Source organism: Mastigoproctus giganteus, chromosome 2, assembly GCF_048544385.1.
Source record: "Mastigoproctus giganteus isolate SK-2022 chromosome 2, ASM4854438v1, whole genome shotgun sequence".
Taxonomy (NCBI): domain Eukaryota; kingdom Metazoa; phylum Arthropoda; class Arachnida; order Uropygi; family Thelyphonidae; genus Mastigoproctus; species Mastigoproctus giganteus.
This window is the reverse complement of record NC_143576.1, coordinates 76,610,216-76,623,807: the sequence shown is the minus strand read 5'-3', so window position 1 is coordinate 76,623,807 and position 13,592 is coordinate 76,610,216. Positions and strand designations below refer to the sequence as shown.

The following is a 13,592-nucleotide window of genomic DNA, read 5'->3' as shown; positions in this document are numbered from 1 at the left end:
TGTAGATGCAAATTACTCATTTAGTTTGTCTTCTATCTGAGCAGGATCATCAACAGTTGAACCATCGATATCAAGTGCACAATGAGATTCATCCCCTTCCTTTTAGAGTTTGTATAAGTAAAGAAATCCTTGCTGTTTTTCTTAACATCCTTTGCCAAAGATTTCTCGTAATCTGCCTTCGCCTGCCTAACCTCCTTTGTGACTTGATTACAGACTAGCTTATATCTGCCATAGGCCTCTGCGTCGCTTGATAATTTATATGCATCCCCTGCATTTTTCTTCTCTGCCACGAGTCTCATTAGTTCCTTTGAAAACCATTTAGGCCTAAACCTTGATCAATATTTCTTAATAGGTATGAAACGTTTAATAGCTTCCACTATTAATTCCTTGAATGCTTCCCACTTAGAATTTGCTGTTGGTAACATCGTCTTAAGTACACAGGATGGATGTTGTTGGACGAGGAACTCTTTGGCTATCCTACAGGTGTTCAAGGTTGCGACTTTCTGGAGTTCCTTGTAGGTATTCGCTGGGAGACCTATTGCTGCTAGGCTGTTATGTAGGGTCTTTGGCACCATACCTGTGGTTGTTACGATGATCGGGATAGTCGTTACTTGTTGCATATGCCACATCTCTTTGATCTCCTGTCTTAGGTTCGTGTACTTCCTGATTTTTTCCCCATGGGTTTTCTGCAGGTTGCCAGTGTTGGGTACCGCTATGTCAATCAGGTAAGTAGCCTTTCCTTTCTCGTCCACTAGGGTTACGTCAGGTCTGTTGTGCGGGATTATCCTATCCGTTATTATGGCACGGTCCCAGTAGAGCTTGTGGGCTGGGGTCTCTAGTACTGCCTGCGGTTCTTGCTTGTAGTACGGTACACTTTCTTCGTCCAACTGGTATTTCCTTGCTAGCTTCTGATGTATTATCCTGGCTACCCGGTCGTGTCTATTATTGTACTCAATCTGGGTGATCACCTTGCATCCCGCAGTGATGTGTTGGATCGTTTCTGAGGTCATGAGGCATCGTCAACATGTGTCTTCAAACACTCCGGGCTCCTTAGCGATGTATTTTCCATAGTTCCTGGTGTTGATTACCTGGTCTTGGATGGCGAGCATGAATCCTTCAGTCTCGTGGAAGAGCGTCCCGCTCGTGAGCCATGCATTGGAAGTAATTTTATCTATGTGATCTCGATGGGGATCATTATAGTGTCTACCATGGAGTGTGTTCTCTGCCCATCTTTGTAGCTTCATTTGTGCCTCTTGGTTGAGTGTGGATTCCTCGCTTAGGTTGAGTGCGGAACACCACATCTGCTTTATGACCTGGTGCAGTGCTGCTGTGTGTCTCTGGAAGTAATCCTTGATGTTAGCAATTGCTGTTTTCTGTTGTTCGATGAGGTCTATCAGGCCTCTTCCTCCTTCTTTCCGCGCAATTGTCAATCTCTCCACGGCTGACTTTGGGTGGTGTTAGCGGCTCTTGGTCATCATTGTCCTTGTCTTTCTCATGATATCCTCTAGCTCGGTGTTAGTCCAGTCTAATACCCCGATGGATATATGGCTTTAACTGTGTTCCCTCCGTCAGCTTTGCTTTCAGCAGGCTTCTCAGTCTCTGATGGTATTTTTCGGTCAGGCAGGCCTTAATTTCCTTGTGCTGTAAGTGTTGATCATGCATCATCCCTAAGTATTTGCAGGCCTCTTCCTCTGCCATGGCTTCCATCTCTTTACCATTCTGCAGCTAGTAGTTCGTTGACTAATTTTCCCTGGTACAATCCGTGGGTCTTGCATTTCTTTAGATCAAATTCCATCCTAATATTATTGCTGAATTCTTCGGTGATCTGCTGTAGTTGCTGGAGTTGCTTCTCGGTTGCCGCGTAAAGCTTGATGTCATCCACGTAGATCAGGCAGGTGAGATTGTACAAGTTCTTTCTTCCTTCTTTGAGGTTACATCCGTACTTGCTGCTGTTGGGCATGGATAGCGGGTAAAGTGCTAGAAGAACCGCAGTGGTTCTTTTAGCCAGATATGAGGCACGGAATCGGAGGCCTTGCGGTAATCGATGTAGGCGGCGTACAGGTTGTGGCGCTTCTTGTAGGCTTGATCTATAACTGCGGCATCTATTGTTAATTCCTCCTTGCATCCTTTCTGCTGCCCGGCCCCTATGTTATGGTTCTCCAAGTGCTCTGCTATCTTCTTGGTTATGCAACTGGTCAGGATCTTGTAAACACTCCGGGCCTGATTGGCCTGTATTTCACCGGATTTCTTGTATCTTTGTCTTTAGTCTTCTGATATGTGATTCCTTGAGTGAGAAAAAAAATTCGGGATTGTCTCTGCGTGCCTTGTCATTCGTGTGAACTACTCTGCCAGGTGTTTGTGTGTGCAAGTGAGCTTCTTGTACCAGCAGTTGTGGACGTTATCTATCCCTGGAGTTCGCCAGTTGTCAGAGTTCCTTATCGTCTGTTTTACTTCTTCTTCCCGAATCTACCACTCTCTCATCTCTCGTACGTCCATGGTTTTCTTGCGTTCTAGTTCCATTCAGGGGGGGGGACTCGACTGTTATGTCTTACTTCCCAGCTCCTTATGTTGCACAGACTCCTCAATTGTCTTCTTCTCAGGTGGTCCTTCCCCTTCTTTCCCGTCTTCTCCGAGAATCATGTTGAAGCCTCTTAAGTCCTCATCGAAGATTAGGTTGTTTATTTTACTCTGGGAGTTCTCTTTGTATCGGCGTAATCTCTTGCTGAGTGCGAGGAGGTTCTGCTTCAGTATGTCCAAGTATTCTCCTATTCTCTGATGTTTTTGTCTCATGTTTGCTGTGGACGCTGTCTATCTTGAGGATTCTCGTCACTTTTGCAATCAATTTCTTACTCCTATTACCACGTTGCTACTGGGTCAATTGGCCCATCTTGACTCTTAATTCTTCTATCTTCTGCTGAAGTCTTCTTCTTTCCGAAGCTGGCGGTTCCTTCTGTTTTGGGTTCTTTTACTGCTGGTCTCTCGTTTCTCTTCCATTAATCCTAGTGGCTGCTATGAGAACACAATAAACGGCTGTGTGGACGCGTCCAGTGTTGCACCATTGTTGTCGAGGTAATGCGGTATTATTTGCCGATTGAGGTGGTCTGTGGCTCTCCCCAAGGTTCTATTGAGCCTCTGCTTCTGTATCACGTGGGTCTTTGTGGAATATATTCCTTCGAATTCTGTTAGTTCCTTCCACTCGTCTTCTATTCTGGATATCATGACCTTGTCTCTTTCCACTTCAGTTGCTATGGGTTGTATTTCTTCTTGCTCTGCCTCCTCTGGTTTGGTGGTAGTATGTTCTTCCTCACGTTCTGCTTGAATTTTTTCAAGATTGCCGGTCCACACCACGCCAGGAGCTCACATCTGGCGAGTATGGGCTTGTCATGCCCAGGGTCCTGTGCTGGATATCATAATTTTTCTCTTTCTTGGTGATTCCTCTCTCTCTCTCTCTCTCTCTCTCTCTCTCTCTCTCTCTCTCAGGGTAACTTGGGCATTTTTTTTTTTTTTTTGGCTGGTGCAACATAAGCCTTAGGCTTCCTTGTACCATATGGCTAATAATAATTTCGACGCTCCACTTCATGTGTGGGCATTTTCTTCCTTCCTCGGTGGTCACTAGCGCAGTTGCGCAGGAAACACTTCCAGTTGGTGGGGCTGGATGGCCTTGCCCTTCTCTTGTGGTAGCCTTACGGGGGACAGCGCTACTTGCTCCAGTGTCTTCCTCAAGTGACCGTCTCTGACTTTTCGAGCCGACCCCTCTGCCTAAGGCCTGAACGGCACTTTATCTAGCGCCACACTATATGCAGTATGTTTAATATTTCTCTATGACATCGGATAAAAATTGATTGTGAATAACATCAATTTTTTTTCACTGGCCCTGTAGTTCATAAATGAATTTAACTCAGTTATCAGCAGGTGGCCCTTCTTTTTCCTTTGTCACAATTATAATCACTTCCATTTCCCTCCAGACCCGGTGGAAAAGACCTGGGTTTCGCGTGGTTGCCATATATATGTATATATAGAGGCAGTGGACTTGGTGCATCATGGCAAAACAGAGGCGGACTGGCCATAAGACTTACACGGGAAACCCCAGTGGGCCGGAGGCCAAAAGCCGATGCAGGCCGATATGATTTTGGCTATAAACAATATGACTATTAACATTAGTATTCGGTTACTGTTTTCCTCTAAGAATTTTTGAGCCAGTCCGCCTCTCTGTATATACATATGGAAACTTACAGAAACTCGTATTTTTCATCTGACATTCTAACTATAGAGGACCGCATTAAGAGCCCAGCGTCCGAGAATCAACCACAAACTGAATTCCCGTTCTCTGGATGGCGAAATAATTGTAAATGATACACCTCTCATGTTTCCGAATAGCAACAAAATTAATATGCATTACTGAGGTATCTTTTTGTGGCGGGGAAGGTGTTATTTTACTTGTCTGCCTTTTATTTTTTCGGTTTTTTTCCCCTTGACATTGCCCTGTGATCACGGAATGTACTGAATTTACAGTGGTGTACTGACGCTTGGCTTTAATCGCTTCGGGAATTATCGGAAACAGCAATGTTCTCCTTCCATTTCACAGCTCATGATTTAAACAATTAACTTTTTTTTTTTTTTTATCGTACAAATTTGAGAAAGTATTTCTTGTATTTCGCAAAATTCAGTGATCTTTTTTTTTTTTTTTTTTTTTTTTTTTTTTTGCGATAGAGGACTTACAACAAGATATATTTTTTGACCGTGTAATCTGACGAAGTTGCAGATTGTAATCTTGTTTTTGTATATTGAGGCAGTAGGAGAAATTTTATGAGTTAGTGTTGATATGTTTTGAAATAGTAAAATCGAAGTGCTTCTCCTTGTGAAGTTTTAGTTTGCATTGGTTCAGATGATATAGGCTTCGCATATGACAGTGAACTGTAAAGTGCCTTCTTCTGTTCGGCAGTACTGTAGGTAGGTGCAGTAGATACTCAGGGGTTTAAAAAATATATGCTGTATTTATATATAGTGATGTAAACGCTGGTGAAAGATTCACGTCTTTAGGGTACAGTTTTAAAAATATATTAGCAAGCGATTTAAAAAATGGAATATATTCATAATTAGTATATTGACAATATGCAAGGAAGCAGGGCTTATACAAAAAAAAAAAAAAAAAAAACCCCTCCACTTTTCTACTTCTTCTATTAATTTGCCCAACTCGTTAAATTTATTCAAACTACCCACCGCCACAACACCAGGTGGAAGTATATTCCAACAGTTGATTACTCTTTGGTTGAATGCACACATCTATTCTGCAACAACCCACCTTTTTTCAAATTTAAATTTATGCCCATTCTCTCTACCAGCGTGTTTTATCTGAGAAATATGCCCATTCTCTCTACCAGCGTGTTTTATCTGAGAAATATGCCATCAGCATTTAGCTTACTTTGTCCGTTTAAGGCTTCATTCACTTCAATTAGGTCACCACACAGGTGTCTAGTTTTCAGAAACTGCAATTTACAGAACCACAGTCTTTCTTGGTAAGAATATCCTTTTGTGCTTCTGACATAATCTTGTTGCTCTTCTCTGCATCCTTTCCAACAAATCCATATCCTTCCGAAATTTTGGTTTCCAAACCTGTATGCATTGTTCCAGTGCAACCTGAACTTTATTAAAATGGGATAATTACAATTACTTCTTTGTCCTAGCTGGCATAATTCCTGTATAACATTGATACAACCCCATGAGCTTTTCTAGCAGCTTGTTTGTACATCAGAGAGAATTTTATGTCAGACTGTGCAGTTATTCCTAGAATTTTTTCATACTCCATTACTTTGAGTTCGATACCACCCAAATGTTATATTATTCTAAGATTTTTCTTTCTGTCTACCCAAATGACAGATATTTATACCTTTAAATCTCAATTTCCATTTTACAGCCCATCTGCTAAGTTTATTTTGATCCTCTTGAAGTAGCATAATTGGATAACTGTCATTAGCCATTGTGCTACCCTTGTGTTATTCAGTAAACTTAGACATCAGGCTTGATATAGACAGAAGAGGACAGATTCATGAATTAATCAAACTTGACTTCATCTGACCAAATGTTAAAGAGCAAAAAGTAATATATGAGAGAATCTGTAAAATATGTAAACTGCAAAAATAGAAAAGTGTACTATATAGACTTGTGCAGAGCAGCAGAGGCTAATATAGCACAAATGTAAAATATCAAAAGATTAACAGCAAAGCCAATAACTACAAAGAAAAGATTATGGACAGAAGAGTAGCAACTACGAAGCTCCCAAATTTAGATGAAAATAGAAGGTTCGAAATGAGAGGTGTTTTTTTTTCTTTTCTTTTTTGGCCAAAGCTATGTAAGCTTGCTTTTTGCATCATATGCTAATACTAAAATTTAAGCATACAGGAAAGTGCTGAAAATGACTGACTAATACCCTAAATCTGTGCTGCTCAAAGTGTGGTCTGCAGACTTGTACCAGTTTGGCAACTATTTGTTACAGGTCTACAATGAGATAAGTATAGAAATTGAGAGTAATTGTAGAGTAATTGAGTACAGAAATTGAGAGAAATAATTTTTATTGTATTTTACAAAAGTATTGGTCTCTGACGGTTTGGAAATAAAAGAAAGTGGTCCTTTACCACAGATAGTTTGAGAAGCACTGCCCTAAATAATAAATTTAGTAACCACTAAAGAGACTGGCTAAATTCCAAATCTATGAAATATCACAAAATATGACAGAGAAGTAATGCAGTATCATCTAGAAAAGGAATGTAGTTATATTGCAATCGCAGCACGTATTTGTTACGGGACGATCTTGTCTGACCAATCTAATTGGATACTTATGATGCAATAAGGAACTAGATGCAAAAAATAATTTTGACTGTATGCTTAGGTTTCAGCAAAGCTTCTGATACTGTTGCACATAAGATTGCTTTACAAATTGGAGCAGTGTGCTATTAAGGGCAAGTTACTGCTATAGATAAAGGGATGATAATTGGGAGAAGACAGTGGTTATCAGTGGACACTGCTCTTTATGGACTAATGTTATTAGTGGAGTTCCACAGCTTTTGATGCTGGGTCCATTGTTGTTTTCTGTATTTATTAATCGATATTGATGATAATATATCAGGCATAATATCTAAGTTTGCAGATGATATGAAGGTTGGTAAGATAGTTAATCACAGTAATCAGGGTATGCTGCTGCAACAAGATCTAGACAAATTAAGTAGATAGGCTGAGAAGCAGCAGATGAAGTTTAATGTTGACAAAAGCAAGATATGGGAAGCAGTAATCCCAGATTAATGTACCAGCTGTGTGATACCACACTCAGGGCAGTGGAAAATGAAAAAGATCAGGGGTTAATTGCTCAGTAAGATAAGTTCTCTGAGCAGTTCAGACAGGCTGCCAGGACAGCACATGAGATTTTGTCATTGATATACAAGAATTTTGCCAGCAGTGATAAGGATGTAATCATCACATTGTATAAGGAAATGGTTAGGCCACATCTTGACTATCTCATACGGGTCTTGAAGCCTCATTTTAGGTAGAAATGAGTGCAGAAAAGAGCAACAAGGTTGGCGAGGGGAGAAAAAGGCTGCTCTTACCAGGAAGAGCTTCAATTTTGTAAGTTTCACCTGCAAGATTTGATTGAGATGTTTAAGGCCTCGAATGGATTGATTAAGCTCTATGCTGATGGAATCGGTCCTCTTGTTCAGAGGCAGCCTAGTGGTCAGGAGTGCGAGTACAGTAGCACACGCTCTTTGAGTGGGTTCAATTCCGTGACTGCAAAGTACAATTAACATTTGTATTGATTGATTTATTGTACTCCACTGACCTGGTGGTCGTGCTCGAGTATAAACAAGAATATATATTTTTTTATAATGAGGGTGTGCGAATTCAAATTGTATATATGTGTGGATGTTTGCCTTCAGCTAGAAGGTAGTTTGTTGGAACAGACACTGTTACAGGGAATGGACAGGTGAAATGGAATATTTTTTTTTTTTTTTGCAGATGTTACTCTTAATCTTTCGCCACTACTAATAATAAACGTAAAAAAATAACACTATACTGTGAAATGCATGGGAATATAGTAATGGCAAATAAAATAGAATTAAATTAAAAGGCAAGCAGATAAATAATTTAGAAGATTAAAAATAAATAATGCCTAATAAGGCTTAAACATATTGAAATACAGGGTGTCCACTAATGATTACCTTGATTACATTTTGTTACAAAAATTTTATTACCATTGGGAGGTTAAAAAAATTTAACCAAATTGTATGCTAATATTAAAAGTTTTTATCAATACCTCAATACAATTATAGAATTTTAAGCCCAGTGAGTTATGTTTACTGCTGTTGCTGATAGCAGCGCTCTTGTCTATTTATTCAAGATAAAATCAAATAAAATTTGATTTTATTTCAAGTCGTCAATAAAATGAGCGAATTCGAACTGCTGGTAAAAACAAGTAATGCGGACATAATAGGGCTTACGGAGATGTGGTGCTACCCGTAAATTAGCATTAGTAGAGGCATATGATGCAAGAAAGCAAGCTTATGCAGCAACAGCCAAAAAAACAAAAAAAAACTTCCACTTCACCCCTCCGTTCGTTCGAAATACCTGTCCAGCTGAGCCTTAAACTTATTTAGGCTATCAACTTCCACAACAAGGGATCGAAGTCTGTTCCACCAACCAACTACCCGCTGGCTAAAGGCAAATTTCTGCATATCTGTCCTACATCTGTCTTTCCTCAATTTGAATTTATGCCCTCTCAGGTGATTATTCTGAGCAAGAGGCAGAATCCCATCAGCATTGAGCATGCTCAAACCATTCAAGGCTTTATACACCTCTATCAGATCACCTTGCCGGTGCCTAGTCTCCAGACACTGTAATTTGCAAAACTTAAACCTTTCTTCGTAAGAGCAATCCTTTGTTCCATTCACTAATCCTGTTGCCCTTCTCTGTACTTGTTCCAGCAGCTCTACATCATACTTGAAACGAGACCAAGTATACAGTACTCAAGGTGTGGCCTGACCATTGCCTTATACAAGGGAATAATCACCACCTTATCCCTGCTAGAAACATTCCTGTATATCATTGATAAGACACCATGAGCTACTCTTGCAGCCCATCTGCACTGCTCAGAGAACTTCATATCTGCCTGCTCAATTACCCCCCAGGTCCTTTTCATTCTCTACCACCGTCAATGTAGTACTGCAGAGTTGATACGTTGTTCTGGGGTTGCTGTTTCCCATATGTAGTACTTTACATTTGTCAATGTTAAACTTCATTTGCCACCTATCAGCCCATCTGCTCAACCTTTCCAGATCCTGTTGCAGCAGCATAGCGTCAGTAGTGTTCTTAACAACCCTGCCAACCTTTCTATCGTCTGCAAACTTGGACATTAAGCTTGATATACCATCATCAATATTATTTATAAATACAGAAAACAGTAATGGATCCAACACTGAACCCTGAGAGACTCCACTAATAACATTAGTCTACGATGAGCAGCGTCCATTGATTACTACTCTGTCTTCTCCCCCTCAACCACCCCTTAATCCATAGCAGCAATTTGCCTCCAATGCCACACTGCTCCAATTTGTGAAGCAGTCTTCCATGTGCAACAGTATCAAAAGCCTTTCTAAGATCCAAGTATATAATGTCAAAGTTATTCCCTGCATCCAGTTCCTTTGTGACAGCATTATAGTATCCAATCAAATTGGTCAGGCAAGACTTCCCCTTAACAAAACCCTGCCGTGTCCGAGCTATAACTGAAGTGTCCGTACTTCTTTAACCAGTGCCTCCATTAATTTTCCTGGAACAGAAGTTAAACTCACAGGTCTATAATTACTTGTCAACCTTTGATTCTCCTTTGTGAATTGAGGTCACATTTGCACATCTCCAGTCTATGGGTAACTCCCCTGAGTCGAAGGAAGCTCTCCTAATTATGGCTAAGGGTTTGCTTACTTCCTTTGCTGCCTCCTTTAATATAGCTTGATAGATCCCATCCACCCCAGGTGCCTTTCTTGTGTTTATCTTCAACGATTTCTCCTCCACTTTATTCTCACTTATTACAAGATTATCTAGCTTACTGCTAGAGTTGAATACACCTCTGGCTTTCCCCTCGCTAAATAACTCCTCATGTGTGAGTGTCGATGCAAAATATTCATTTAGTTTGTTAGCTACCTTGCAGGATCATCAACAGTTGACCCATCGATATCAAGTGGTCCAATCTGATTCATCCCCTTCCTTCTAGAGTTTACATAAGTAAAGAACTCTTTGCTGTTTTTCTTTGCATTCTTTGCCACAGATTTCTCATAATCTGCCTTCGCCTGCATAACCTCATTTATAACTTTAACTTATATCTATCATAGGCTTCTGTGTCAAGTGTTAATTTATATGTATCCCATGCATTTTTCTTCTCTGCCATATGTCTCATTAGTTCATCTGACATCCATTTCGGCCTAAACCTTGAACAATATTTCTTAGTTGGTACGTAAAGCCTAGTAGCTTCCAAGATAAGTTCTTTGAATGCTTTCCATTTTGAATTTGCTGTTGATAACATTATCAGTTGGTCCCACTGTATAGAATTTAAATACTGTCTCAGACCGTCGTAGACACCTTTACGAAAGCAATAACCCTTCCCTTTACCCCTGATGGTAGTTACCTCTTTGAGTAAATCCCACTTCAGCACACTGTGATCACTGCCACCCAGTGGTTCCTCTATCTGCAGATTCTTAATGCATGAAGAATCGCTACTGATAATCAAATCAAGAGTATTACTCCCTCTAGTTGCCTCCCGAACATGCTGATGTAGAAAACAATCATCCAATAAATCCACAAAAGCCTTGCTAGTGTGTGAGTGACTAACCCACAAATTCCAGTCAATCTCTGGGAAATTAAAATCCCCCATTATAAGACTCTCTGATTTACTGACCCACTCTATTTCCCTGTACAGTTTCTTATTATACTCATCAGAGTCATTAGGCCTATAGCACACACCTACTCAATTTTGATGTCCCAATGCTTATGTCATACCATACTGACTCGACACTGCACTGTCCAGCGATGTCAGCTGGCTTCCCTTCCTTGGATTTTATATGTTTCTTAACTAATAGCATAACCCCTCCTCCCTTCCTATCCTGTCTATCCTTTCTGTAGATGTTGTACTCCCCAAATTCCAGTTCTTCATTCCTTATATCTGTGTCACACTACGTCTCTGATATCCCAACAATATCTGCCTTTGATGCTTTGAGCAATACCTCAAATTCATCAAATTTATTTACCAAACTCCTAGCATTGGTGTACGAGCAAGTATACATGCACCTGTTCTTTTTTTTAGCTACCCTAACATAACCCATGTGTTTACATGTACCCCAATGACTCCCATCAGTCTCTGAAATATCCTGCATCTTGTTTTCCAGGCTTCTGCTCATTCCAATAGAAGCAGTGCATGAATCAATTTCACCTCTGCCAGTGGCTACTGTTAATCTATTAGTCCTTGTATCCCCCCCAAGCTAGCAGTTTTCCAACCCACCTAACACTGCCTCGATAGCATTAGCAAATATTCTTGCACCCTTTCTATTTAAGTGTATCCCATCCCTGTTGGAGCAGTCCCTTCTTTTGAATTGGGGATGAATTTCAGCACGGCTTGTATAATGTATTTAGGAAGGATGGGGTAGATAGAAGTGGAGTAATGCTTCTTTTCAGAAGCAGCCTGAGTGCGACGATAGCTTTCCTGGATTCAGACATTTCACATGCTAGTATAGAATCTATATGGTGTGAGATAGTTGGAAACAAAGGTATAATGCAAGTAGGAGTAATCTACAGACCATGTGATTGTGAAGATTATGACGAAAGCCTCTACATGCAAATGGAATGGGTAGGTAAGCGTCAATGTCTTATTATGGGCGATTTCAATTTGCCTCTAATTGATTGGAGTAAATGGGAAGGAAACTTGACATGGGGAACAAAATTTTTAAATCAACTGGATGACTGTTATTTTTATCAACATGTCAGGGAAAGTACTAGAGAAAAGAATATCCTAGACATCATCATCACCCATGAATCAGATGACATAACAGGGCTGACAGTAGAGTAACCAGTACCAGGAAGTGATCACGGAGTTCTATGGTGGATGATGCTGAGAGAGGTAGCGGCAGTAAAAGGCAAAGGAATGGGTTTTAATTTCAGAAAAGGAAATTATGATGCCTTAAGGTACTACATGGCCTCTATTAAATGGGTAGAAATCGCAGAGAATGAATGCATTTGAACTGTGGTATGCTTTTAAAACATTAATCACAGATGCCTTGAATGCGTATTTACCATTAAAAAAAAATACTCCATGAGGACGGTTCCAAGTTGAATGAATAGTGAAGTTGCCACATTACTTGAGCAGAAAAAGGTGGCATGGAAAGGTTACAGATCAATAAAAAGTACTGAGGCCTATAACAGCTACAAGATGATCTGTAATAGAGCCACAGAAAAGGTTTGACAGGCAAAGGCAGTTTTCGAGAAATCACTAGCAAACAGAGCAAAGAGGGGGATAAGGAATTCTTCATATATATAAATGCCAAGAAGAGCAGGACAAACCAGATCGGACCTTTTACATAAGGGAAAGTGGATAGTATTAAATACACCAGCCGCCACTGCAGATGAACTCAACAGTTATTTTGGATCGATATTTACAAATGAAAAACCTTTTGTGGCAATGGGAAATTGTGGGAGCAAAGTTGTCAAAAATATGTAATTAATGATATTGAAATTTTACAAGATTATTTAAAGAAAAAACATTCAAGCCTACAGGCCAGTAAGGCTCCTGGAGTTGATGGAATATACTCTATAATCTTAAGGGAGTAGGCAAGTGAGTGCATTGAACCATTGAAGCTAATTATGCGAGCATCACTAGACTGGGGAGATTCCCTTGGATTGGAAAAGTGCCAGTGTATCTCCTATACATAAGGGTGGCTCTAAGAGTGAAGTGGGAAATTATCGACCTGTCAGTCTGACTTCAGTGGTAGGGAAAATCATGGAGGCAATGATCAAGGGTGGAAGTCAGGATGATTTGCATCGAATTGAAATTCTCAAGGATACTCAGCATGGTTTTGTAAAGGGAAAATCATGTTTAACAAATCTGGTTCGCTATTTCAAAAGGGTCACTCACGAGCTAGATTTAGGGAAAAATTTCGATTATTGTTTATTTAGATTTCAGCAAAGCTTTTGACCCGGTTCCACATGAGCGGTTGCTTTATAAGCTGGAACAGGTTGGAATCACTGGGAAAATCTTTAGATGGATAGAAGGATGGCTTCAGGGCAGGAGGCAGAGGGTTGTGATAAATGGCTATTCCTCAGATTGGGTTGATGTAAGAAGTGGGGTTCCCCAAGGATCAGTATTAGGACCACTGTTGTTTTTAATTTTCATAAATGACATCGATGAAGGGATAGAGGGCATGATGTCTAAATTTGCAGATGATGTTAAAATTGGTAGAGTAGTTAATGATCACTGTCAAGCTGAGCTTCTTCAGAGAGACCTAGATAGACTTCAGGAATGGTCAGAAAAATGGCAGCTATGCTTTAATCCAACAAAGTGTAAGGTA

At 40.2% G+C, this 13,592-nt stretch overlaps 1 protein-coding gene across 7 annotated transcripts in view; it reads left to right on the top strand.

Annotated features, from left to right (window-relative positions):
- LOC150089351 (uncharacterized) overlaps positions 1-13,592 on the top strand; it is a 326,575-nt gene that overhangs the window by 136,329 nt on the left and 176,654 nt on the right. For 4 of the 7 annotated variants that reach the window (XR_016546662.1, XM_090368531.1, XM_090368534.1 and 1 more), the window contains exon 1: positions 4,896-4,950. The exons of the other annotated variants lie outside the window; for them this stretch is intronic. Coding sequence is in view for 3 of the 4 variants with exons in the window: in XM_090368531.1 (XP_090224657.1) it covers positions 4,904-4,950 (47 nt within the window). In the remaining variant the exon portion in view is untranslated. Of the gene's footprint in view, positions 1-4,895; positions 4,951-13,592 lie in introns of those variants that run through there. 7 annotated transcript variants of the gene reach the window in all.